General features: G+C 37.5%; 2 protein-coding genes across 13 annotated transcripts in view; one reads left to right on the top strand and one right to left on the bottom strand.

Annotated features, from left to right (window-relative positions):
* Positions 1-18,338, bottom strand: part of LETM2 (leucine zipper and EF-hand containing transmembrane protein 2) — a 47,268-nt gene extending 28,930 nt beyond the window's left edge. The window contains exons 1-8 of one of the 12 annotated variants that reach the window (XM_056813529.1): positions 13,955-14,074; positions 13,525-13,658; positions 12,613-12,693; positions 9,332-9,776; positions 8,583-8,726; positions 5,862-5,999; positions 5,069-5,269; positions 1,227-1,346 (exon numbers count right to left, since the gene is read on the bottom strand). In XM_056813529.1, the coding sequence (XP_056669507.1) occupies positions 1,227-1,346; positions 5,069-5,269; positions 5,862-5,999; positions 8,583-8,726; positions 9,332-9,776; positions 12,613-12,659 (1,095 nt within the window). In that variant the 5' untranslated portion in view covers positions 12,660-12,693; positions 13,525-13,658; positions 13,955-14,074. The other 11 variants (XM_056813532.1, XM_056813533.1, XM_056813531.1 and 8 more) reach the window with 11 other exon arrangements.
* The window catches only part of NSD3 (nuclear receptor binding SET domain protein 3), a 179,070-nt gene continuing 165,680 nt past the window's right edge, over positions 14,146-27,535 (top strand). The window contains exon 1 of the mRNA XM_007476363.3: positions 14,146-14,280. The gene's annotated coding sequence lies outside the window, so the exon portion shown is untranslated. The remainder of the gene's footprint in view (positions 14,281-27,535) is intronic.

Below are 27,535 nucleotides of genomic sequence, written 5' to 3'. Positions count from 1 at the left end.
AACTTTCAGCCAGCTTATATTTTTTCCAGGGAGATATGTACATATCTAGTTACATACAAAACAGATTAAAAAGTGATTCAGTTTGGGTGGTTAGCAGTAGCTGGGGAGATCTTCATGTAGAAGAAGGGGCAGATCATTGTGCCTAGCCTGTAAGGAAATCCCATAGAATTTTAAATAACAGAGCTAAAGGGGGAAATACATTGCAGGCCTGGGGGATGGCCAGTGCAAAGACAGAGAGTCAGAAATCAAACCTGTTTGTAAGGAAGAGAAAATGAGGGCAAGCTAGCTGGACCAGAGAGTGAGTGATGGGGATAATGTGTAAATAAGGTTGGAAAAGTAGATTGCACCATGTTGTAAAGGCCTTTCAGGGCTAAACAGAAAAGTTTATATTTGCTTCTAAGTCAAAGTAAGACACTGGAATCTACTGAATAGAAGTGTGTGACATTTTCATGTCTTCACTTAGGAAAATTCACTTTAATAGTCTCTTTTCTTTCCCCCACTAATTTCCATAAACTGGGAGTCTGCTGAAGAAACTAAAGTTCTCATTGATCAAGGAGAATGGATCAAGATTTAAGCCAAACTTTATTAAAATACAAATATGCTACATAAGATGAGCTTCCTCACATTATAGATTTTGCTCTTCTTTTAATCAAGTTGGGAAGAGAACCTGACTTTCCAAACAGCTAACTCAGCCCCACACCACTTTTTAGTAGGGAATTGAAATAACAGGAAATATAATTTGTTTGAAAACTGAAGCTTATGATACAGTAGAAAAAACACTGGCTCTCAAGATGTACCTGGGTTCAAATAACACTTCTGATGTTTACCATCTGTGAGAACTTGGGTAAGTCATTTAACACCATAGATTCTCATTTACTTCATGTATAAAACAAGGGGTTCAAACTAGATGGCTTCTGAGGTCACCTTTCAGCTCTAAAGTTATGATCCTCTGACCCTAGCCACGTTGGTGAAGACCTAGCATGTGTGCGGAGCCAGCACTTGGGGAGCTGCTCTGTTCCTCTTCTTCCCAGCACCTGAGAACATTTTTTGCATGCCCTACCTCTCTGTCCAGACACCCAAAGCAAGTACTTTCTCCCTCAACTCTCAGACAGCTTGAATTTGCCCTCTGGGCACTCGAACTCAGTAAATGTTCCCTGCAGGGCAACCACATCTGTGACCATATAATAAGAAATCTCTGAAAAGAGCCCCAAAAAGCAGCTACTTGCCTGTGAGAGCTGTGCTCTCAACTGCTTCTCAGAGAGCCCCAGTGACCTCATTCCTCGAGTTCTACAGGCACTTTGTAGTTCAGTTACACTCAGGGCATTCACTCCTTCTTTGGCAATTGCCTAAAAGGAAGAGAAAGGTTGACAGAAATCTTTGGGTTCCAAGTTCACCTAGGCAGAACTGTTCAAAGGGTATAACAAAATGAGTTATTGCTCCCACGCTTGTACTTTGTGGGAGACCTGAACTTTCATAGTTATCAGGAAATTATAGTGGTAAATAGGGGAGTGGGGGTAGGGGGACTTAAGAGGAAGAGGAAAGAGTATCCTACCCTTTCCCAGGATATTAAAAAGATCTGAGATATTCAAATGAATCCATCATTAAGTTAAAAATTCCTCTCCCCATACACAGTACTTGAGGTAGTATGATGTCTTCTATTGACACCTCTGTCTTTTTGGAAATCTATGGTTGTTTTATTTTATTTTTTAAATAAAATTTTATATTTTTCAATTGCATGTAAAAACAATTTTTAACAATTGTTTTCTGACATTTTGAGATTTAGATTCTCTCTTTCCCTACCTCACCCCTTTCCCTGAGGTGGTTAATAGTCAGAAACAGGTTATACCAGTGCTTTCATGCAATACTTATTTCCATATTCCCCATGTTGTGACTGAAGACACATATCACATATATGATTTTTTAAAAACTAATGAAGGAAATAAAGTGAAGGATGGTGTGTTTTGACTTGTAATCAGATCCCAACAGTTCTTTCTTTGGCTGTGGATAATGGTATTTTATAGTGAATACCTTGGGGTTATCTTGGAACCTTGTTTTGCTGATAACAGTTTAGCCTTCATGGTGATCAGTGTATAATAATTTCTGTTACTATAATCATGTTCTTTTGGTTCTGCTCACATTACTTTGCATCAGTTCACATAAATATTTCCAGGTTTTTCTGAACTCATTCTGTTCATCATTTCTTATGGCACAATAGTTTTCCATTTCAACTATATATCACTTGTTCATACATTCCCCAACTATTGGAGACTCCCTCAGTTTCCAATTCTTTATCATTAGAAAAAGAATTGCTAAAAATATTTTGGTATAGGTATGTCCTTTTCCCCTATCTCTGATCTCTTTGACATACAGACCCAATAGTGGTATTGCTGGGTCAAAGAATATATATATATATATACATATATATTTTTTTAATATATATATATATGTGTGTATATATACACATATATATATATATTTTTTTTTTTATGGCTCTTTGGGTATGGGTTTTATATATTGCTCTCCAGAAAGTTTGTAACAGTTCACAGTTCCATCAACAGTGCATTAGTGACATGTAAAACCCAGTAAAATTGCTCATTGGCTACAGGAGGGGGTGTGGGAGGAGGGGAGGGAAAGAACATGAATGATGTAACCATGGAAAAATATTCTAAATCAGTTAATTAAATAAAAATTTTCATATAAAAAAGTGCATTATTGTCCCAATTTTCCCACATCCCCTCCAACATTTATCATTCTTCTTTTTGGTCATGTTAGCCACTGATAGGTGTGAGGTGGTATCTCAGAGTTGTTTTAATTTGCATTTTTCTAATCAACCGGGATTGGAACAGTTCCTCTTATGACTATTGATAGTATTAATTTCTTCATCTATGAACTGCCTGTTCATGTCCTCTGACCATTTATCAGTTGGACAATACTTTGTATTCTTATAAATTTGGCTCAGTTCTCTATATACTTGAGAAATGAGGCCTTTGTCAGAGATCCTTGCTATAAAAATTTTCCCCAATTTGTTTTCTTTCTAATTTTTCTTTTCTTTTAAACCCTTACTTTCCGTCTTAGAGTCAATACCAGGTAATGGTTCCAAGGCAGAAGAGTGGTAAGGGATAGGCAATTGAGGTTAAGTGATTTGCCCAGGGTAATAGCTAGGAAATATTTGAGACCAAATTTGAGTCCAGGATCTCCCATCTCTAGGCCTGGCTTTCAATCTACTAAGCTACCTAGATGCCCCCTCCCTTCTAATCTTAGTTGTATCAGTTTTATTTATATAGAAACTTTGTAATTTAATATAATCAAAACTATCCATTTCATTTTTTATAAAGTTCTTCTATGTCTTGGCTGGCCATAAATTCTTCCCTAATCTATAAATCTGACATGTAAATTCTTCCATGTTCCCCTAATTTGTTTATGGTTGCCATTTTTATTTCTAGATTGGGTATCTACTTTGACTTTATCTTGGTGTACGGTGTGAGATATAAACTATGTCTAGTTTCTGTCATATTATTTTCCAGTTTTCCCAGCAATTTTTGTCAAATAATGAGTTCTTCCCCAATCCAAAATAGCTTGGATCTTTGGATTTATCACACACTAGGTTACTATGGTTATTAACTACTATGTGTTGATTTCCCAATCTATTCCATTGACTCCCTATTCTATTTCTTAGCCAGTACCAGATTGTTTTGATGATTACCACTTTCCTTTATATTTTTTTCATTAATTCCCTGACTCCCTTGATATTCTTGACATTTTGTTATTTTTTCTAGTTTTAGAAAATAATTTTTGAATACTTTTATTGGTATGGCACTGAATAGGTAAATTAAATTAGGTATGATTGTCATTTTTATTATATTGGCTCAGCTTACCCATGAGCAGTTAATATTTTTCCAATTGTTTAAGTCTGATTTTGTGTGAAAAATTTGTGTTTTATAATTGTGCTCATATGATTACTGGGTTTGTTTCGGTAAGTACACTCTTAGGTATTTTATATTGTCTATTGTCTAGTTATTTTAAAAAGAATTTCCTTTTCTACCTCTTGCTTTTGAACTCTGCTGGTGGTAAATAGAAATGCTGATGATTTATGTGGGTTTATTTTGTAGCCTGCAACTTTGCTAAAGCTGTTAATAATTTTTATGAGCTTTCTAGTTGATTCTCTGGGGTTCTCTATGTATACCATCATATCATCTGCAAAGAGTGATAGTTTTGTTTCCTCATTGACTATTCTAATTCCTTCAATTTCTTTTCTAAGCTGTGCTGGGAAGATGCTTGGTGTTTCCGGGAAACCTGCCCCTTCTGATCACTTGCCCTTTAGAACACTATGAACATTTCTTTCCTCTTTTTTTTTTAAACCTTTAGCAGCCATCTAAGAATCAATGCTGTGTTTTGGTTCCAAGGCAGAAAAGCAGAAAGGGTTAGGAATGGGGGTTAAATGAATTGCTTGGGGTGTAGGAAGTGTCTGAGGCCAAATTTGAAGCCAGGACCTCCTGTCTCTAGGCCTGTCTCTCAATCCACTAAGCCCACCTACCTTCCTCCTTCCACCTTTTTTAAGTAGCCTGCTTAGTTCTTGTAATCAAGGCAGTATTTTCCCCAATGTATTCAAATGTTTTGGTTTTCATTCCCCTAAAGCAATCAAATTATGTTCAGCTACTCTTTCTAGGGTACCAAATCCACAAGCAGAAAAGTGATTTGGTTAATAGCAGCCTGGCAGGAGGGAGATGTTGAACTTTCCCTAGCAGTATGATATCAGGATCCCAAATTCTTCCTATTCCTCTAAACAGGCCCCTACCTGCTCTAAGTTAGTGTTAGCTGAGATATTGAAATTAGTGATAGCCTGCAATACACTTTAGGAGAGAGTTCAGGAAAGGACAAGTAGTTACGATTTTAAGTGAGAGTCAAAGGAGTGACTGGTGCCATGAAGGGGAGGGGCAGGTGTCTTCATTCACCCTGGCAGAAAACCTGCCATTAGACAAAAACACGTGATGCAAACATTTCATTACTAGGCCAGCCCAAGATAAGAAAATTCCTTGCTAACTCCCTGAAACTACAGTTAGGTTCTTACTTCATCATCTGCTTTTATAGACTTCAGTTTCATCAGAAGCTGAAAACGGAGCAGGTTGTTGGTTCCAAGGGCCTGAAGTTCTAGGAGTTTGCACAGAGCAACCAGCTGAGGTCGGTCTAAATGTTCCAGAGTTAGCTCATCCTCAAATAGTTTAGAAAATCGAACTATCTCCTTTGTGCTAGGTGTGTGGCCTGTCTGGACCTAGGCAATGGAAAAAGGAGGCATTAAAATAATACTACTTATGTGAGCCTCCCCCATAGTACTCTGTTTTAATGTCACAGTTCCTAAGAGAAGCTCCAAGCACTTCCTGACAGTATCTGATGGCATTATGCTCATTTTACAAATTAAACGCCACCTCCCCAAAATAGGAAGAAAAAAGTAAACTTGCTTGAGGTAAGTGTAAGAATCATGAGTAACCTCTGAGTTTAATTCTATTCTATTAATAAAACTAAAAGTTTATGAGTATCAATTGCCTGGCATATAGACTACAGAAACACCAACATTTCCACTAGTGGGTGAAGATACCATGGACTCTGTATTGAGTTATAAAGGGGAAACAATATACTATTTCATATGCTACAAAATGTTTATTAAAGATCTATTAACCTGGTTTGTATTTTTGCTATATTCTGGAACTTATTCATTAGCATACCAAATGATGACCAATAAATTTCATTTGTTCATGTGAACATGTATACATATATATTTCTTTTCATTTGATCATATTAATGTTCTCTATATATCCACCTCCATTTCCCTCCCCACTGAAGTTATTTGTATAAAAGGCTGACACCTGCTTTACATAAGATGAAAACTGTGTAGAGGCTTCTCCCAACCTGGCTCTGTTCCTTCTCGCCATCTCTGTGATAGTTTCTTGGAGAAATTTTGCTAGTTCTGACTTTGCAGCCATTCTTTTTCTTTGTTTTTCTTCCTTAATGGCAGAAATGGGAAAGAAAATAAATTAATCTTTTCTACATTGACTGGCTCTTAACAAATAAGGTTGGGAAAAAGGAGACTATTAATTCTATTGCTACTTCCAATAAATACATTTATGTTTTTTAGAAGTTAAATTTAAAAAGTTATTAGGGAAAACCAGTGCAGACAAAAAGTAAAATTTCATTTTATGATTTGTCACCTTAATTTTACAAAGTTTTGCTTCAGTGTATCTTTATTAAGTAGTATTTGATACCCAACACTATACCTATTTAATTCAAAAGGCACCCTTAATAAATGAATGCCATGGGTTAGACTGAATTGTAATAGGGGCAGCTAGATGACCCAGTGGATAGAGGGCCAAGACTACAGATATGAGACCCTGGGTTCAAATCTGATCTCAGATAATTCCTAGCTGTGTGACCTTAGGTAAGTCATTTGACCCCCAACTGCCCTGCCCTTACCATTCTTCTGCCTTGGAATTGATACTTTGTAAGGAAAGGTCTTTAAATTTAAAGAATGTGTTGTAAGCTTTTTTATACATAGATTAATTTTAGTTCATTTTGATGAAAAACTTTTTAACAATAAGAACTGATCCAAAGTACAATGGGCTACCTCATAAAAGACAGTAATCTACTCATCACTGAAGATATTCAAGTAGAAGCTGGAGAACCATTTGTTGAAGATACAACTGAAGGGAAACCTAAATAGATTATGGAGAAACTACATGACTCTAGTCCCTTTTTAATTATGAAATACCATGATTCTGTTTAGCACAGAATCCATCAAAGCAGTCATTAGTACCTCTAAGAGCTGACAAAACCAACCAGGGTTTCTGTTGGACAAATCTCTACTCTGATAAGCCCCAGTTTTCGTCTATTTTAGTTCCCATATTGTAACCAAATATTGAATCTGATTGAGCAGAGTAAGACTCATGAGTATTAATATTAAAAAAAAATCATATAAAGGAAGAAATCTATGGCTTCTCAAACTCATTCCTTAATGTCTATATTTAGCTCTGAATACATATGGTTTTGTTCCTTTTCACTGGTTAGTTGGCTTTAAAGCTTAACTCAAAATCACTATAATACTTTAATTATATATACAAATCTAATGGCCTCTAAAGTCCCTTCTACCTCTAGATCTATGATTCTATGATTCTTCCAAGAATGTGAAACAAATGTAGCTGGTGCAGCATTTCTTAGAGCAAAGGACTCTCATGTCCTGTGAGATAGCAGTATGTTCAGTTTTCAGACCTCAAGAGAGAAAGCCCAGAGGAGTTCACAACAGACTCTGTCAACAGAGATTATATCTGGAAAGTACAAGCAGAAAGATGAGGGCAGAAAACCAGCCAGGAAAGAAGTGGAAGTATAATGGAAATTTAAGAGTTTACAAGCTGTTTAGGGAAAAGGTGGCAATAGGGAGAGAATGTCATTATTTATTAACCATATTTTGAGGCAGCTATTATCCAGGTCAAGAACCTTGGTTCTACAGAGACTTTTCTCCCCAAGAATTTGTCCACTGTGGGAGAAAATTAACACTATTAATAAATTAAATGAAGGAAAGCGAGTTAAATCTCCCCTCAACAAGCTTCTTTAACACATCATTTTAATTACAGTAAGACTATGAACTGAAATACATATTAGCTAAGATTGGAAAATGTAACCTTTCTCTAATACAAAAAAATAAAGGATTTATTCCAATTTGGATGTTTTTTTAATTAGTTGTTCTTTTCAGAAAACTTTAGTTCCATTCAGTTCAGTATGTTAACATTGTTTGAGTTAGAGTTGATATTCAGTGAATTAAGGTAGCTCACTCTAGTTTTGGTTTGTGATTCCAGAGATTAATTCATGGTAGACCAAAGATTTCTGGAGGTTAGAATTAATAATGTCCTTCAATTTAATACTATGCATTATTCCTCAAAAAAAAAAACCAACAACTAAGAAGTTCTAACTCATCTCCTATTTACACAACCTCTCTTTCCATGGAAAAGTTCTATATGTATTTATTGTCTGAAACACTTGGCTTTGGGTTTTATTGTCACTAAGAAATTAACAGTCCTGTATAATAAACTGGGTGACTGATATAGCTGCACAATTATTTTCTCTCCCTCAAGTCAGGATGATTTTTTTAAAAAGTAAGATCTTACCTCAATTTTATAAGGGAAAAGCAAGTCTGAAGTTGCTTCTAAGAAAATTAACTGGGGGCAATATAAATATCAATTACCTTCTACAGTAATTACATCAACTTTGCTGTGGCCTCTGATACATAACTGAAAGGCTATATTACCCACAATAGTTTATGATTATGTTATGGGGCAATCCCCCTAAATGCCAACAAGTATATGTATCCAGCTAAGTTCCCAAATAAATCTACAAGGAGACTTCACCTCCAACTTTCATGCAATCATCCCCATAAAGGTCTATGACAAACACAAAAAGAGTTCCTTGTACATACAATGAAGGAGCCACCTAAGCAACAGTTCAACCTATTCATTCTTTTAACTGATATGATAAAACCTGAATGCTGTTTGTTTCATTTTTTTAAAGAGAAAAACAAGTTAAAGCATGAATATACATACCTTTTTTGATTCACTTTCAAAAGTTGATGGCAACATGTCTGGAAAGAGTTTCAGAAACACTGGTAATAGTAATTCCATGAAGGGCACAATTATGAACACGATAAATGGAACCAGGCGGAAGAGATCAGCACAAGTTCTCAGCAGCTAAGGAATTAAAAGCATATGTAATGTTCATTCTTTTTAGGACATACCAAAAAGTTGCTTTGGGTTCCTAATGTGTTAAAACCCAAGACAGATTTTCTGTTGCTGCTTCCAAAATGGACAGGATGTTCCCCTACCCTAAGGCTCTGTATGGATATTTATTATATATTGTCAGGGAAATCTTCCATATTAATCAAAACATGTTTTAATGGGATCTCTCTGCTTTCACCTAAGTACAGAGTTCTAAGTATAGAGATCTGTACTCTAATAATATAATACGCTTTAACATTGGCTTTGAAAACATGTTTATATCTGAGATACTCTTAGGACAATTAATATATGAAGCCACTCAACACCTCAGAAAGGTTGGAGAGCAAATGTATACCTTTTCTCCAGCTAAATAACTGGAAATACAGAGTAGTGACTTGCCCAAATTTATATAGCAAGTCAGCAAAGAACTCAGGAGTTCTAGTCTTTTCTTTTCACCAGCAAAAAAAAAAAAGAAGAAGAAGAAATTCCTTTAGTACTTTGGAATTGTAAAATGTTAGTTGTACTCAAAATTTAGTTCCCAAATAGTTAGTTTCAACTTCACCTTTCCTCTTGCCTACCCTTCGTCTCTCTCGTCTGGTCAGCACCTGTCCATGTAATAGTTTCCATATAATCCTGGCAGCAACTTTGGTGTCGATCCAAAGCAAGTAGAATCCATTGTAATAATGTTTAAATTCATCCACAATTTTTTGTCTCAAAGATCGCTTAACCTCCTCAGTCTTAATTCCTGTTTCTTTTGGGGTTTGGGGTGCTGCTACTGATTTTTCCATGGTTTGTTTAGCCTTATTTGGGGAATCTTGAAGCCAGCACATGGATGTATGTAGTTTTCGCATTGCCTTAGTTCGAAAATGAGGTACTTTGCTGCTTGATTGAATAGGATACAAGAATTTTTTGCTTCCATAGTTTCTCACATAGTTTTGATTTAAATGGGAATCTGCCAGCTGAAGAAATGAAACTGATGGGGAATATCGAGGGTAACTAGGGAGGACAAAAAAGTGAGGACCTCTAGAAAAAAAGGAACACTGCTAAGTTAAGCATATACTTTTACAAATTTAACAAAGTTTTTAAAAAAAGATTTTATATTCTTTAGACAATTTATATATCCACTTGAAATGAGGATTTTAACCTCATATTTTAAGACCAAATAATGTAAAATAACTGGTTATTATTCTAACTTGTGGCAGCATACTCTGAAGCTGAAATAAACAATCCATCAGAAATATTAATTTAAAAAATTTTAACCTGAATAAGAGAAATTATGATTGGGGAAAAAATCTTCACATCAGATATTTCTGATAAAGATCTGATTTCTAAAATAAGTAGGGAATCCATACAAACATAGAAATGTTATAGATTTACAGCTGGCAGAGTTCACTGACTTCATCTAGCTGAATACCCTTATCTTGTAGAAAAGGAATCTGAAGTCCAAAGAGGTTATATGACTTGCCCAAAGTCACTCAAAGAGTAAGCTACAGTGCTGGGATTCAAACCCAGTTGTTCTAACTCCAAGTCCAGCCTTCTTTTCTCTAGACCATGCTGAGTAAGACTGAAAATCATTCCCAAATAAAAAGTCTGAAGTAATCAAGGGATAGGAACAGTTTTCAAAAGAAATATAAATGATCAACAGTAATGTGAAAACATGCTCCAAATCACTATGATAAGAAAGATAAACATTAAAATAACTCATGTTTTACTTCATACTCATCATATTGGCAAAGATTATAAAAATTATTAAAAAAAGACAGAAGGACAGGCTATGGGAAAACAAGCACGCTAATAAAACGTTGATGGGAAAAATTTGGAACTCTACTAGATAAAATACTAAACTGTTTATACAATCTGACTTAGCACACTACTAGTATGCATATACCCAAGGAAGACACAGACAGGGGGCAAGATACCATATACACCAAAATATTTTTAAAATGAGAAACAAATTTGAGAGCTGATCAATTTAAGGCTACATGAACAAATTATGGTATACAAATGGAATATTACTGAGCTGTGAGAAATAGCATGTATGAGAAATTCAGAGAAACAAAGGAAGATTGGTATGATCATGCAGAACAAAATAAGCAGAATCAAGATAATATATCCTATGATCACAATAACATCAAAGAAAAGAACACTAAAGGACAACTGAACTCATCATCAACCCAATGACCAATTTTGACTTCATAGGAATTATGATGAGATATATCTCACATCTCTTAGCTGACAGTTGATAGACTACAAATACAGAATGGGGAATATACTGTCAAGCATTGTCAGTGTATTCATTTTGCTTAACTATATTACTTGGTTATAAGGGAGGTTTCCTTGAGGAAAATATTAAGAAATGACAGCAATGTAAAAAACAAACTATTTATTTATTTATTTTTAAAACCTTTACCTTCTGTCTTGGAATCAATACTGGGTATTGGTTCCAAGGCAGAAGAGTGGTGAGGGCTAGGCAATGGGGGTTAAGTGACTTGCCCAGGGTCACACAGCTAGGAAGTCTGAGGCCATATTTGAACCCAGGACCTCCTGTCTCTGGGCCTGACTCTCAATTCACTGAGCCACCCAGCTGCCCCCTAAAACTTTTTAAAGATATGAATATGTGTCAATTTCTCAGAATAAATTGCTATTGTAAAAGCTCTCAAAATGGCTAATAAAAATGTTAATGGCAATACATTTTCTAAGAGGAAACACGTTAAAAAAGTTTTATAGCCATGTTATAACCAACCCCACTGCTGACATGTAAAATTTTAGTGTTGGTAGCAACTCTGCTGATAATATAAATAATTGTTTCAATGAAACACTTTAGTTTCTCTCTATTGATTAACCAATCACACAAAAGTATTAATTACTTTGTAATTATAAATATAAGTGCAAGGAATTTCCTCAGGTAACAAGCACCTATAGAAAGCCCTTCACCAGAGAGCTTTATGAACACAAATCAGAATAAGCCATTACATTTGATACATTTCAGCTATGTAACATCCCAAATCTCAAATTAGCCCAGTATTCCTGATTGCTTAAAAACAAAAATGAAACTAGTAATGACAAAGAAACTTCTCTGGGATAGCTAACAGCCCTTCTTTGCTCCTATTTATTATTTATAAGGACACAATACTGAGAAGCAGCTTAGTTTAGAGCAAAGATTTCTATACTTGGAGTCAAGAGACCTGAGTTTGAATCTGACCCTTGTTGGATAACTATGAGCAAATCACTTAACCTCACTGGACCCCAATTTTCCTCATCTATAAAATGGGAATAACATTTACCATAAAGAATTGTTATGAGGAAAGAAACTGGTAAACCATAAAGGGTCATTGAAATATGAAATGCTTAAATGGTCATTTTGCTATTCACAGGATCTAGAAGTACCATATAGCATTCACCATATATCCATAACCATAAATTACAAAGATCACTGTAAGCTCCTTTACAACTATAGTATACCTATAATATACAATTCCTCATATAACACATAATGTCTAAAGCTTGGAAAGACTTAACTGACCATCTAGTCTAGTTCTCTCATTTTGACATTTTTTTTATCATTTATTTAAAAAGAAATAGCTTTATTTGAGTGGCCTTAAGTACATATGTCAATGTTCTAAAATATGAAAATGAAAATAATTGGGAAAATCCTATGAAATGGGGGAGGGGGGGAACACCAGTTTTAGCTTTGCCATGAATCTGCTATTTTAACCTTGGGCAGAACTTCATCTCAGAGTCTGAGTATATAAAATGGAACTCAAGGATCCCTACATTTGCCCCCCAGTTATCAAATTAAATGAATATTTCCTCAAGAAAATAATATGCACTCAAAAGAGTAAAAACTTCCAAGTCTTACCTTGTTCTCGCAATAGCAAAAAGTATATTACGGCTGTAGAAAGCCATATTTATGTTGGTCTCAACTGGTCAACAAAGGGACCTAGGCAGAGGAGTAGGATATGGTTTAGAATTTAAGAAATCATCAATTATAAAGATGATGAGATTTAATTAAGCTATTATTACAAGGTTAGAAAAACTTGCACATTCTTTTCAAGATATCAAAACTCTGACAAGTTCAATATTCCTAACAGTCATAACATACTTACCTCAGGCCTCAACAGGTGGGGGGTTTGAAATACTAACAGTGCCTATAGAAGGCAGTTCTGGTATAGCTGGAAAAGCACTGGGTATATAGGTTCAGAAATCTAAATTCAAGTCCCTATTCTGTCACTTATTATCAATGTGACCTTAAAAAAGTCACCTCTCTCTGATGCTGTTTTCTCATCTGCAAAATGAGTTGAGAGGATTGAAGGTACTTTATAAACCTTAAATAAAAGTAAAAATAAATGTCAACTGTTAATATCTAAGATAATCATGATGATATAGTGACTAACAATGTTTTGATTTCTTGTTAGTGGGCTCCTATAGTAACCTACTAGATCAATTCAAAATTTCCCAAGTGAGCAATGCACACATTTCCTTGTAGGCCATATATACATAAAGTAAAATTTCTTGGATTTATTCAATTTAACAAACATTTATTATTTATTAAGTGCCAACTATGTGAACTGTGTTAAGCACTGGTTTTATCAGTTTGACCATTTGCTTACTGTCACTTTCCATCAGGAATCTCAAGTGGCATTCTTTTTATTTATGCAGTATTTAAGATCTACACAGTTCCTGTAAGCCTAGGCAGTTTGTTGCACTTTGATTAATACAGCCGTTTCAATTAAGCCTGCCTTGGGCTACTGACATTTTTTCAACAACGTACCATTCATGTGTACACACTTCCAGCAAGGCCAGGGGCTTGGAGTCCAGCCAAAGAATGAAATGTATCCTCTTTAAGAGCTACTTCTGGCTAGCACCCTCTCAACCCCACGACAGAGGTTCATTCAAATGCTCGTTCTAAGATCAGAGTGAGCCAGGAGACGCTTAGTCAGATTTGACTGGAGGGGGTGGGGAAGATCAGGTCAGTTCCAGGGTTCTGGGGTCAGTTAAGCTGCACCACTGGTGTAGAGTCCTACCCGCCAGACAGTGCGGGGGCGAGAGGGTTATGATGGGGCGAGGGGGTTGGATTGGGCTAGCTATTGAGGTTACCACCTCCTCCTCCCCAGGAGATGTTTAGATACGGGGAGCGGAAGAGGGAGACGATGGAGCACTTCATACGTCCTCCAGTTTAATCCAAATGCTCAGTGGGTTACCTCCAGTTCTGGAAGCGCCATGACCCTGGTGCAAGTGAGATCCACTGCCAGCCCCTCAGTCAGTGGCGGGTGGGCGTGGTTCCTCGAATAGATGTGTTTGTGCTTGAGAAGGGTTCTGAATTTTGCCCGGGAAGTAAAGGACAAAGGCAGGGAAGGGCAGACGTGGCGGGGGGTAGGAATACAGGTAAAATGGAGGTTTGGATTCACGGCTAAGGGGAGAGCGAGCACAACTGGCTGCAGGGCCAGAGTGAGATGAGCCCAAAGAAGACGAAGAGAACTAGGTGCCGGCTCCGGGAAGGCGGGCGAAGGAAGGCCAGCCCTGGCAGGTCGGTCCAATCCCCTCCAAGGCACTGCCTGCTGCCTTCCCCGCCCCTACCTCTTACGTCCGGCACCCCGAGCCGCAGCCTCACTCTGCCCACAGACTTCCCAGCCCTCCCTGCGCTAGAGGGGCCTGAGGCCAGAAGCTACGCGAAGATGCTCCGCCCGGACAATCCCGCCTCCTCCGCCATCTCTAAGGTTCTACCCCCACTTCTCCCCGAGGCCGTTGTGATGATTGACAGTTTCAATGGCCAATGGGTTTGCAGAATATGCTAAGAGGAGGGAGTGGGTGGGACTCTGCGTTTTAGACGACTTGTAGAGGAGTCTAGTCTAGTTTCCACCCAGTGAATGGTTTCCGGGATTAGGTTGTTGGGGGGAGGTGACGAAGCGGGGAGGATATCTGTGAAGCCGTCAGAACACTCACTGCCAGGCCCCAGCCCTAGTCATTGGAAACGCTGCGATGAATCCTGCCCCTCAACCTTCCCTTAGCGAATCTTACGCACAGTCGCCATGGCAACCATCGTAGCGTCGGACATGACATCACTTTTATAAATCTTATTTCTGGTCATTCAGTCACATGAGGAAATGTGCCCCCTTTCCCAAGCTCCAAGGTTGTTTGTTAGAGACCTTAATAACGACCTTGAAGATTGGAAAGGTATGTTGTAAGATCTTAGTCCAAGGCATCCTTGTACTCCTAGAACGCTGCTTATTTCTGTTCTATCCTCACTTCCCTCCCTTTATAATCTTGACGCTATAGTCATTTCAACCAGGCCCTGTCTACCCTTAATCCTTTAATCCCCCCCCTTTTTTTTTAACAAAGTTTACATTCTGCTGATTCTCAACCCTGGGTCATCCTTCACTCCTATCTACATACTACCCAGTGTTGCCAGAGGAAATCATGAAATGATATTGATTACATCCACCATAGATTCATTATAACTGCAACTGAGTTCTCAGTGCAATAAACCTTTTATTAATTTCTTAATTATTCTCTATTACAGGTTCCCCAATGATTGTTCTGAACTTCTCTTCCTGCCCCACCTTCACTTTTGCATCAGCAGGAAACTCTGGATTTGTATTATATAAAGATGATTGAAAACATCCATCACAAGTTTCTTCATCTCTCCTTTCACACTCTGAAATCTGACAGCACTCATCTTTTCCTCTGCTCTTCTCAAAGCATAAGCTCTGATCCTTTTATCCAAAGCTAACTAACTCCTCCATTTGTGCCCTTTATCCCATCTACTGGTTGATTCATTCATTTAATGATCATTTGTTAAACATACAGTGCCTAGGAGTACTATGCCAAGCTTTGGCGATTCAAAGACAAAAATAGTCACTAATCCTCAGAGGCAGCAGTATAGCAGATAGTTCAGGTGGCAGGGAGCCAGAAGACCAGGGTTCCAATTTACTTACTATGTGACCTTAAAACTTCTGAGCCTTATTTTCTTCATTTATAAAGTGGAAATGAAGACATCTATCCTACCTACTTTAAAAAGTATGTTGTGAGACTTTCATAAAGTTTCATGGAGAAAACTTCATGAAATGAATCACTGAAAAGTACTTGCAAATTTTATCTCATTTCATCTTCACAACAAACAGTTGAGAGGAAGATGCTATTATCTCCCCATTTGATAAAATAATATGGTAAGTTATCATCATCATCTATAAATTTATCATTTATCATTTATAAAGTGCTTTATATATGTATATGTCATATACATATATATGATATTATCATCTTTATTTTTCAGATGAGGAAAATGAGGCCCAGGAAGGTTAAATAACTTGCCTTGTTACACAATAAGTGTTTGAACTCAGGACTTTCTGAACTTCTGAACTGAACTCCAGACCTAAAGCTTGGCAATTGCTGCAGGACCCAATATTTTATTGAAACTCTTACCTTTTATAGATAATGGAGTCTACTAAATATTTATTTGTTTTGAGCTTTGGCACTGAGATATTAACCTGGACCGAATTAGTACTCTCTCAGCACTCAGGTTGCATTGCACCTATAACAGTCTGAACACACAAGTGCCATTCCTACTTTCCAGTACCTTACTAACCTATAATTATGCAAACCAAATAGAATCATAAAATCTTGAAGCTAAAAGGAATTTCAAGGAATTTGCAGTGCTTCCTAAATATAAAAATTTCAGGATACTATATAAAAAGCACTTATGTAAATATGTGATGGTGGTGGTGATGATAGCCTACCATCTTGTGGTGTTTTTCAGTGATTCAAGTTATTTCATGAAACTCTCCATAAAATCTTATTATTTTCTAATCCATAAATGATTATGTATCCCTCTACAAATATTCCTGATGAGTGGTCATCTAACCTTATCCTGAAGACCTCTAATAATAGGGACCTCACTATTCCCAAGGCAGTCCATTTCATTTGGTATAATTTTAATTAGTAAAAAGTTATTCCCAGGGGGACCTATGTGGGTCAATAGATAGAGAGCCAGGGCTAGAGATGGGAGGTCCTGGGTTCAATTTTGACCTCGGATACTTCCTAGCTGTGTGTCCTTGGGCAAGTCACTTAACACTGAATGCCTAGCCCTTATCACTCTTTTGTCTTAGAACCAATATTTAGTATTAGTTCTAAGACAGAAGGTAAAGAGTTTTAAAAAAGTTATTCCTTATATCAAGTGGAATTCTGTTTCTCTGCAATTTCCCCTAATTTCTTTTACTCCTGCCTCCTGGAACCAAGTAAAACAAGCCTTAAGTCTTCTCTTTTCAAACTAAGCAACTCAGATTCTCTCAACCAACTCTTGTATGGCATGGCTTCAAGTTCTAATACCATCCTAATTGCCTTCCTCTAGACATGCTCCAGCTAGTCAACATTTCTCCTAAAATGTATAGCCAAGAACAAAACATAATACCCCAGATATGACCTGACCAAGCCAGAATATAATAACACAGGCATTTCCTTCCTTGTTCTGAATTAAATGCTCCCATTAATGCAGCCCAAGAGTACATTAGCATTTTTGACTGCTACAACCCATTGTTGACTCATATTGAGCTTGTAGTCCACTATAACTGGTTGGATTCGAGGGTCCATCTCCTTAAGGATTTGGCTTCATTATAATAGTAACTTATAGCTAGCGTTTATATAATGCTTTAAAGCTTGCAAATTTTATCTCATTTCATCTTCACAACAAACAGTTGAGAGGAAGATGCTATTATCTCCCCATTTGATAAAATAAGAAACTAAGACAAACAGGTTAAGTGACTTGCCCAGAATCTTGCAGCTAGTAAATGTCTAAGATTGAATTTAACCTCAAGTCTTCCTGGCTCTAGGTTCACTGTTCTATCCACTATAGGTCCATTCATTATTCTGTTTATTTTCTACTTCTCCCTATTCACTCTCTTCTTTCTTGATATAGAATTGATCAATTTTGTGCAATTCTAAGAAAACCTGCACTTGACCTTCCCAGACCCAAAATATTTTTTCCTGTTTGGTTCCTTCTTTTCTTGTCTAAAATTCTAGAAATATTGATCTACCTTCACTTTTAAGATCCATTTATTAGCACCTTATAGGCTGCATTTTCTCCCCTTTCATCTACTGAATTTATTTCTTTAAAAGGTTACCAACTATCTCAACTACTAACTCCCCTGGTTTTTTTTTTCAATTCTCATTTGAGAACTTTCTGCATTATTGACAATATTGATTGCTCTTTCCTTTGCTTCTGTGACACTGCTTTCTCCTGAAACTCTCATAATTCTCAGTATGTAGCACAATTCCTGGCACATGGTAAGTACATAAGAAACACTTGCTGACTGAATGATTAATTTTCTTCCTACCAGTATAAACACACCAGTGACTGAATCTCAGCTGCCAAAATCCAAACTCCATTCCCTAGCCCAGTAGTGTCTACCAGCATTATGCCATGATTTAGAGATTCAAAAACAAAAATAGAGTCACCCTACCCCAACCCTATGTCCTATTCCAGATCTTCCTGCCCTTTCCACTGTGCCCTCTTGACAGCCTTCCTAATTAACAAATTCTGTCTTATACCACTTGTTGTCTTGCACCTTCCACCTTCAGGCACTCACTGAGATATGACTCATGCCTAACGCTGTATTTCTGACCACCCATTCCAGTAATAGTTGTTCTTTTACACATAGTCCTAACATGTCATAATGGGATGGTAGGAATATTCCTTGTTCCTCCTTGCTATTCTACCATGACCATTCCAAACCTTTCTTCTCTTCTCAAGCTTTCCTCTATTCTCTCTGCTGATGGCCATCATATTCCATCACATGCACATACACACAAAATTTGCTGAGTTTCCTCTTCTTCCCTATCTCACATCTTTCAGACATTGCTCCCACTGTTTCCTCCTTTACTGCTCTCTCTGATGATGAGCTGACCTTTCTTTTTAAGACCAAATTCTCCACTCTTACTTGTTGATACTGTCCCTTCCTGTCTTCTTTAACATTGTTTTCACCATCAGAATCTCCACTCTCTTGCTTTCAGTCTCTATCTAGAGGTTCTTTCCTTACTGTCTAGAGGCAAGTACAAATCTTCAAATCCTAAATAGATCCTACCATACTGATCAACTATTGTCCTAGATCTCTTTTACCCTTCTTAACTAACCACATTGGGAATTTTTACTGTTGGCGTCTTCACTTCCTTTCCTTTCATTGTTTTTCAAGTCTCTGCAATCTGACTTCCAATTTCTTCATTCAACTGAAATTATTCTCTTTTAAAATTGCAAGTGATTTCTTAATTACCAGAACTAATGACTTCTTATTTATCCTATCCCTCTTGAATTCTCTGCAATTTGACATTATTGATCATCACTGTCAAATACCCTCTCCTTTTTTGGGTTTTTGTGATTCTAGTCTCTCTTGATTCTCCTCCTGTCTGACTGCTCTTTTTTTGCTGAAGTTTCACATGCCTTTTAACTGTAGGTGTTCCTCAAGCTCTGTCCTGGACTCTCTTTTCTCTATATACTCTTTTACTTGATGGTCTCATCAACTTCCTGGGTTCAACGATCATTTGTACATATATGATCTTCAGATCTATTTATCCACTCTATCCAGAGCTATAATGCCATAATACTAACCACTTGGAATGTTCCAAAGGTAAAGCAATATGTTCGAAACGGGACTCAATTATCTTTTCCATACAACTCAACTCTCTTCATAACTTCCCTTTTTCCATCAAGGGGGCTAACATCCTTCTTCCAGTCACCCAGGTTTACAAATTCACTATCTTCCTTGATCTCTTATTCTCACTCACCCTCATGTTCAATCAATTTCCCAAATCTTCTAATTTCTTTTTCTTTAATATTTCTCATATAATTCCCCCTTTCTCCATATACACAAACTTCTCTAGGCCAAGTTCTTATCATATCTCATGTGGACTAGTGAAATAGTTTTCTAATTGGTCTCCCTACCCCTTCTCTCCTTTACTTAGCTGCCAAAGTGATTTTCCTGAAGCATAAGTTGACCATGTTAACACCCTACTCCAAAGCCACCCAAGGTATCTAGGATCAGATATAAACTCTACTTTTTGTCATTTGGAGCTCTTTGAAAACTGGCCCCTTCCTATAATTCTAGTCTTTTAACATATTACTCCCCCTCACAAACTCTATGGCCCTATTTCCTATTCCTCACACATGATGTTCCATCTCCCATTTCTATGTTTTTACTGTCTCTCATGCCTAGGATGCTTTCCCTCTTCACCTCCAACTCTTAGAATCCCTCTCCTCCATTACTATTCAAGAGCCAAACTCTCAAGGAATACTTCCTCTCTAAGGCTACTTTCCATCAAGTATGGGTTTTTGGTTTGGCTTGGTTTGGTTTTTCAGAGTGGGGATCCTTATCTCAGCTGGAGGAAATACAGCCACTCATGGGCTCAATCCTAATACTGATTGGCATAAAAGCTTTGACTTCCTTTATTTTTCTGACCTGAGACAATTTGCCTCTCTGGCAACTTGGTGAACCTCCCCATCCCACAGAGTTTACCATATTGGTGTCAGATAGTATACAGAAACCCAGTTGCCTTTAGACTTATTATAGTTCAAAAGGCCTACACTCAAATGATCCACTAGCCTCAGCCTCTCCCACAGTAGGGACAACAAATATATGCCACCATGCAAATTTTCTCTATTATAAAGTAGGCTTCTTGAAGCAAGACTATTTTTACTTTTTATGTAAAATATCTGATTGGAATATGTAAATATAAAGATGTAGCTGGCTTATATGTGTTATAGACAGATATTGGATCTAGGATCTCTCACCCATCCCTCTCCAAGAAAGAATGCAATTTCTGCCTTCATGGGGAACAAAAGGAGGTCCATATTTGGGAGATTGTTCCTTCCCTCTTCTAGCTCCAAGAGATTATTATTATATCTTCCCACTATACCTCAAATGTTGGTATTCTTTGGGGTCAAGAATAAATGATACTTTCCCTGATTACTCTCAAAGGGAAGGTAAAATTCAGTTTATACTCCAGCTTATCTCTTTCCTATCAAATGCTAGTTACATAAAAAAATAACAATCACAAATAATGTGAATAAGCACATTTATTTAATCAAATGGTAAACAAAAGTAGGAAAGTTTAAAAGATTGGAATAGACAAAATAATACATAAAAATAAATAGGCTCAGGGCAGCTAAGTGACTCAGTGGATAGAGAACCAGGCCTAGAGATAAGAAGTCCTGGGTTCAAATTTGGCCTTAGATACTTCCTACCTGTGTTACCCTTGCACAAGTCATTTAATATTCACCTAGTCCTTACTTCTCTTCTGTATTGGAACCAATGCTTTGTATTGATTTTAAGATGGAAGGCAAGTGTTATTGTTGTTTTAAGTAAATAGGCTCTTTAGTTTGTTATAATATAAAATCTTAGCTCAAACCAGGAGAGAGAATCACCAAGGAGAAATTCACTCTCAGCAATTTCTAGAGCTATAAGCTCTGAAAGACTAGGGACATGATGGGGAACCAGCTTCTCTTACCTATCTGTAGCTCCAAGAGATAAAATAGCCATTCAAGAGTTCATACTTGCCTCTCATGATAATAACTTCTCAAGTACTTTTCTGAAGTCTTCTGTAGCAATCTAAACAAATCTCTTTTCTATTCATGTACAATGTTGTGACTCACACAATGTTTTTATTCAGCATTGTCTTAGCCAATCAGAATTCACATGCCTTTACCTATATGTAAAGTCACAGGGCTATCCTTCAGAAAAACTACTCAAGGGGGCAGCTAGGTGGCTTGGTGGATTGAGAATCAGGCCTAGAGATTGGAGATCCTCAGGCACTTTCTAGCTCTGTGACCCTGGGTAAGTCACCCCCCATTGCCTAGCCCTTATCACTCTTCAGCCTTGGAACCAATATACAGTACTGATTCTAAGACAGAATGTAAGGGTTTAAAATCACTCAGGCTTGGTCAGGAAGAGTTTTATACTCATCTACTCAATTTCTATCACAGTACCTTGGGCATAGCAAGAGTTAAGTATTTGTTGATTTGAATTGGTATCCTGGAAAGAGAACTAAACTTGAGAGTACAAAGACTTGGTTTCAAGTTTGAGGTCTGACCCTAGACTTGGCCAAGTCAAACTACTTCCTCTATAGGCCTCAATTTATTCAGTAAAGAGGGCTTATGAACACTTATATTACAAGCCTCAAAGGGTGAGGAAAAGCTTTTTGTTAGAAATACAAAGATGAGCTAAGTAGTGTAGTAGTGTATTATAGGAACTCTAAATAACTTCTTAATTGTCAGATCTGATGGTCTTTACTTAATTATCTTCCTTCTTGATCTATCTGCTGCATTTGACATTGTTGTCCATCCTCTCTTTTGAATACTTTCTACTCTCAGGTTTTTGTGATACTGCTCTCACTGGTTCTCCTCCTACTTGTCTGACCATACCTTTTCTTTTCTTTTAACCCCTTACCTTCTGTCTTAGAATTAATACTACATATTGGTTCTAGGACAGAAGAGTGGTAAAGCCTAGGCAATGTGGGTTAAATAACTTGCCAAGGTCACACAGCTAGGAAGTGTCTGAGGTCAGATTTTAATCCAGGATATCCTGTCTTCAGATCTAGCTCAGACACTAAGTCACCTAGCTCCCCCTACCATTTATTTTCAGTCTTTTTTACTGGTTCATCAGATACACAGTATCATGTCCTCTTACCTGTGAATGTTCCCCAGATTTCTGTCCTAAACCATCTTCTTCTTAAGCCATCTTCTCTTCTCCTTCTGCAATTCTCTCAGCAACTTCATTAGATCCCATTGACTTAACTATCACCTCTAGGCAAATAACTCACAGAGATGTATGCCCTTGTTTTCCCCCTAAAATTTTGTCGCACATCAACAATTGCTTATTGGACATCTCAAACTGTATGTCCCAGAGACATGTCAGACTACAATTGTCCAAATCAGAACTTCTTATCTTTCCTTACAAACCTTCTTCTCTTCAAAACTTCATTTACCCCTGTTGAAGGCACCACCCTCTGGCCAGTCTTCTAGGTTTGTAACCTCAGCATTATCTTAGATTCCTCAGTCTCCCTTACCTCACATATTCAATAAATTGCAAAATCTTACCATTTATGCTTTCACATTTCTCATATCTTACCCTTTTTAAGAACTCTAGAAAAGGCCATCTTAGTTCAGACCCTCATCACCTCTCATCTAGCTCATTGCAGTGGTCTCTTAACTGACTTCCTTGCTCCTGTCTTTACCCACTCTAGACCATCCTTCACTATCACAGTGATTTTCCTTATAAATATAGCTCTAATTATGTGATTATGTGACCCCTTACTCAATCAATTAAAATTACAAAAGGGTAAAATGACAAATGTTGGAGGGGATGTTGAAAAATTTGGACAGTAGTAAACTGCCAGTGGAACTGTGAACTGACCCAATCGTTTTGGAAAGCAATCTAGAATTGAGTTATAAAACTGTGTATACCCTTTGACCCAGCAATATACCACTAAGGTTTGTCTCCTAAGGTGATCAAGGAAAAAGGAAAAGAGCTTACAAATTCTAAAATATTTATAGCAGCTCTCTTTGTAGTGGAAAAGAACTGGAAATTGAGGGGATGCCCTTCAGTTGGGAATGGCTAAGCAAGTTGTGCCATATGATTGCAATGGAATATTGCTGCACCATAAGAAATGATAAGTAGGTTGATAAAAGAAACCATGCAAAGACCTATATGAAATTACAAAAAGTGAAACAAGCAGAACTAAGAGAAGACTGTGTATAATAACATGACTATTTTTCAAAGAATAAATGTTTTCAAATAACCTTCAGAGAAAGAATTGATAAATAGAAATAAGCAAGACATAGTTATAGATAGATAGACAGATAGATATTGGGGGGGGGGGTTGGTCAAATGGTGCCTTCTCTAATATGGAGAAGGAAGGGAGGGGAGGGGATACCTGGGAAATTTAATGTAACAAATAATTTAATTTTTTAAAATGGCAATGGTTCCTTTCTCTCCACCCCAGAATAGAATATTAATTCCTCTGTGTTTACAATTTCATTGGACATCACCCCTCCACTAACATTTGGCATCATAGTCAACCTGGTCTTCTTTCTGTTTCTCATACATGTCACTTTCTACCTAGGTTCTATGCCTTTACACTAATCACTCCCCATGCCAGATGCATTTCTTCCTTATTTCCCTCTCAGAAACCCTTCTCTTCTTTTCAGAAACATTACAACTAGGGACAGCTAGGTGGCTCATTGGATAGAGACCCAAACCTAGAGACAAGAGGTCCTGGGATCAAATCTGACCTCAGATACTTCCTAACTATGTGACCCTGGGCAAGTCACTTAAATAACCCCAATTGTCCAGCTCTTACTGCTCTTGTGCCTTCAACCAATGCTTAGTATCAATTCTAATACAGAAAGTAAGGGTTTAAAAGGAAAAGAAATGTCTTGATTACCAAGCCTTTCCTGATTCCCCCAATGACTAGGGCCTGCTCTCCCTCCCAAATTACTTTTATTTGATTACATTGAATTTATTTGTACTTAATTCCATTATATCCATGTAGTGTGTGTGTGTGTGTGTGTGTGAGTGTGTGTGTGTGTGTGTGTGTGTGTGTGTGTGTGTAAAATAGATACTCATTCTACCACGCTCTTATTAAAATTTAAGCTCTTTTCAAGTTGGTGTTTATTGATTCTTTGTATGTGAACCCCGTTGCTTAAAGGCACAGCACTTGGCATAGATTAGGCACTTCTTAAATGCTTATTGATGGATTGGCTGATTGATTAAACATTGAAAAAGTCTTCACTAAACTAATTCCTTAAAGTGGCCATGATAGACCTCTAAAACCTTTGGAGATTCTGAAGTACTAAATCATAGGACTTAGCACTGAGGTATCAATGAGACCCAGAGAAAGAATTAGGAGAGGCTGACACACTTCAAGTTTTCTTCTACACCTTATCCAGCCCTACATTTTCCTTTTAAAGGAACATCTTTTCATAGCTCTTACTCATATGGGTGAGACATTTGTAAGAAGGAAACATGGCGGGTGCTAAAATTCAGTCAGAAAAGCAAAACATTTGCCATTTAGATGGATTATTAAGTAACTGGTCTTCTGATCTTGACCACTAGAGGTCCTTTCATTCCTATTTGATGACCAATGTGCCAGAAAAGGAGAATCAAATTTACTAGGGGTTTCCAAAACTGAATTTTCTTGTTTCTGCTCCATTCCCTTTCCTTGTCCCCCACCCCCCACCCAAATTCCTGTTGTTGAGCTCCTTAAAAAAAAAAAAAGAAGAAGAAGACTTGAGCTCCCTCTCTTTCTGACTGGAGGTGTAGCTGCCACTCTCCAGCAGATCTCACCACTGTTCTGTAAAGGAACTCTGTTTTCACCAGGAGTTGGTTCACCCTTTCTTAGACTGCCTGGTATATCTCCACTTCTGGGATGAGTGCAGACACCTGATTGGCCTTGCTCACTGTAGTTCAGAACTTAATAGTCCAAGATTATTGTGAGGATAAAAATGGGATAGTTGTAAAGTACTTAGCATAGCTTGTTAATATAGTAAGCATTTATGTAAATGCTTATTATTTTCATAATAAAGGAGAATACACCCCAGTTTTTTTTGAGAGATATTTTGTGCCAACGATTCTAGTAAATTTTATTTTCTTCAATCAGCAAAAATCCACATCTACCTTCTCTCTCTAAGAAAGAAAAATAAAACTCCTTTTTCAAGCATCTGTAGTGAAGCAAAAGCATATTTTGACATTGACTATTTATGTATATATACACACATATGTCTCTTATCAGGAGGAAGTTAGTATGTTTCATCATGAGTACATTTTCTTTTATTTTATCAGTCTTTTTACTTGACTTTACTATTTCTTCTTGTTTGGTGACATCATTAGCCTCTATTTAGTCCATTCCAATTTTCAGAGAATTTATTGTCTCTTAGGCCAAGAGATTAATTCATTTCCCAATTCTTTCTCTTCCATAGGTCTCATTTCTTTTATAATTTTTCCTCTAGTGCTCTAACTAATGAAAGCATTTTTGACTCTTAAAAAAACAATAACTTTCACTTCATCTCTTCTCCATTTGGATTTCTATTATACTATTTCTGTACTTAGGCACTGTTGCCCAGCTAGAAAACTCTGCTGTTTCAGGCTGATGGAACTGTAAGCTTCCCCTTGGTCTAGGACTTTTGCCCTAGTTATTCCTTTGTAGGCTTCAAACCAGGCTTGATATTGGACCTAAGAATCAGATCTGCCCCTAGGAGTCAGAACCTCATAGCAAATGTTTCTCAATTTACGCTTTGCTTGGTACAGAGTCTAGCCTAGGACTCATGACTACTCAGTCTAGAATGACATCTCAGGCTGTCCTATCAATCCACCTTGAATCTGTAAATATTAATAGGTGAACAAGAGAGCAACAGAGTTGCCAGATGGCATCTATTCCTGTATACTACTTGAGTTAGGGCCCTCTATGTTGGATGTGGGACTTCTTGCTCTGGTGCAAATCTCTTCTTGTGCTGGAATGTTCTACACAGTACATTTCTGGCTAGACTCTGTCTTAAGCATCTGCAATCTTCTCTGTCTCTCAGTTCTGATCTAAGACAGAAAAAATATCTCAGTGATTTTGTCTTGACTTTTCTAATCAGGATTGTGTCTGGTTTATTTTTTTAGATCTGTTTTCAGGTGCTAAGGGTGAGAGGAATGGAGGTTACTGTATGTCTTCCTTTTGCCTCACTTGTCTGATTATTAATGGGAAGCATACTGTGGGGGCTTATGAACATGTTAGAAGTATAGCTTAACAGGCTTAATTAAACCTAAAACCTCCAGAATAGGCCCCCAAATCCAACCTACTTAGAATAAGTTAGGGGAATACCACATAGGAAATATAAACTGTGTATGATATGCAAATATAACTAACTAGACTAGAAATCCTTCAATATTTCTAAATCAGCTCAAGGTAAACATGTTCAGTTGCCAATTCATAATGCTTTATTCATAGTGGAAACTCAAATGGTTTGTTGTATATATATATATATATATATATATAACTTATGACCTAGAACTAAAGCTTGAGAGTTACTGAGATTGAGTTAAATGGGGGAGGAGGGGTCATCTGGGGGAGAGAGGGAGGGGGTTCTCACCGAGTATCTTTTTGACTTGTGTCCCCAACTAGTATTTCCACTTCAGAAATAAGTGTTTAGGGCCTAAACAGGGGTCCCCAAACTTTTTACATAGGGTGCCAGTTCACTGTCCATCAGACAGTTGGAGGGCCAGGCTATAAAAACCTATCCCTAACTGGACAGCTGTATACACGGTGCGAAATCCTCTTCCCCAGATCGCTGCTCACCATGCTGACATCTTCCGTTGTGCAGCCACATAATCCTTTGTCTGGTACCACATTTTAAGGCGCCATGCAAAGGATTATGTCACTGGAAGTAGTACTATAAGTGAGCAACACTGCTTTGAGGAACCGCCACATACAGTCACATACAGTGTTCCTCTCACTAACCACCAATGAAAGAGGTGCCCCTTCCGGAAGTTCGGTGGGAGCTGGATACATGGCCTCAGGGGGCAGCATGTGGCCTGTGGGCTGTAGTTTGGGGACCCCTGGTTTAGGTTGTTGTGAATTTGTGGGGAACGTTGGGTGGCTTCTGCCTAGGTCTCCACAACAAAAGGGAAATGGCCTTTAGCTCCCCTGTAAACAATCAGGTTAACAAGGTAGGTGAGGATTTATTTAATGTGACAAAAAGAATACAAAGTGTCATAGATCTAGAAATAAAGTAGACTTCAGAAACTATCTAGTCCTAC

This window comes from Monodelphis domestica, chromosome 1 (assembly GCF_027887165.1).
Source record: "Monodelphis domestica isolate mMonDom1 chromosome 1, mMonDom1.pri, whole genome shotgun sequence".
NCBI classification, from domain to species: domain Eukaryota; kingdom Metazoa; phylum Chordata; class Mammalia; order Didelphimorphia; family Didelphidae; genus Monodelphis; species Monodelphis domestica.
This window is presented reverse-complemented; position numbering and strand designations above follow the sequence as displayed.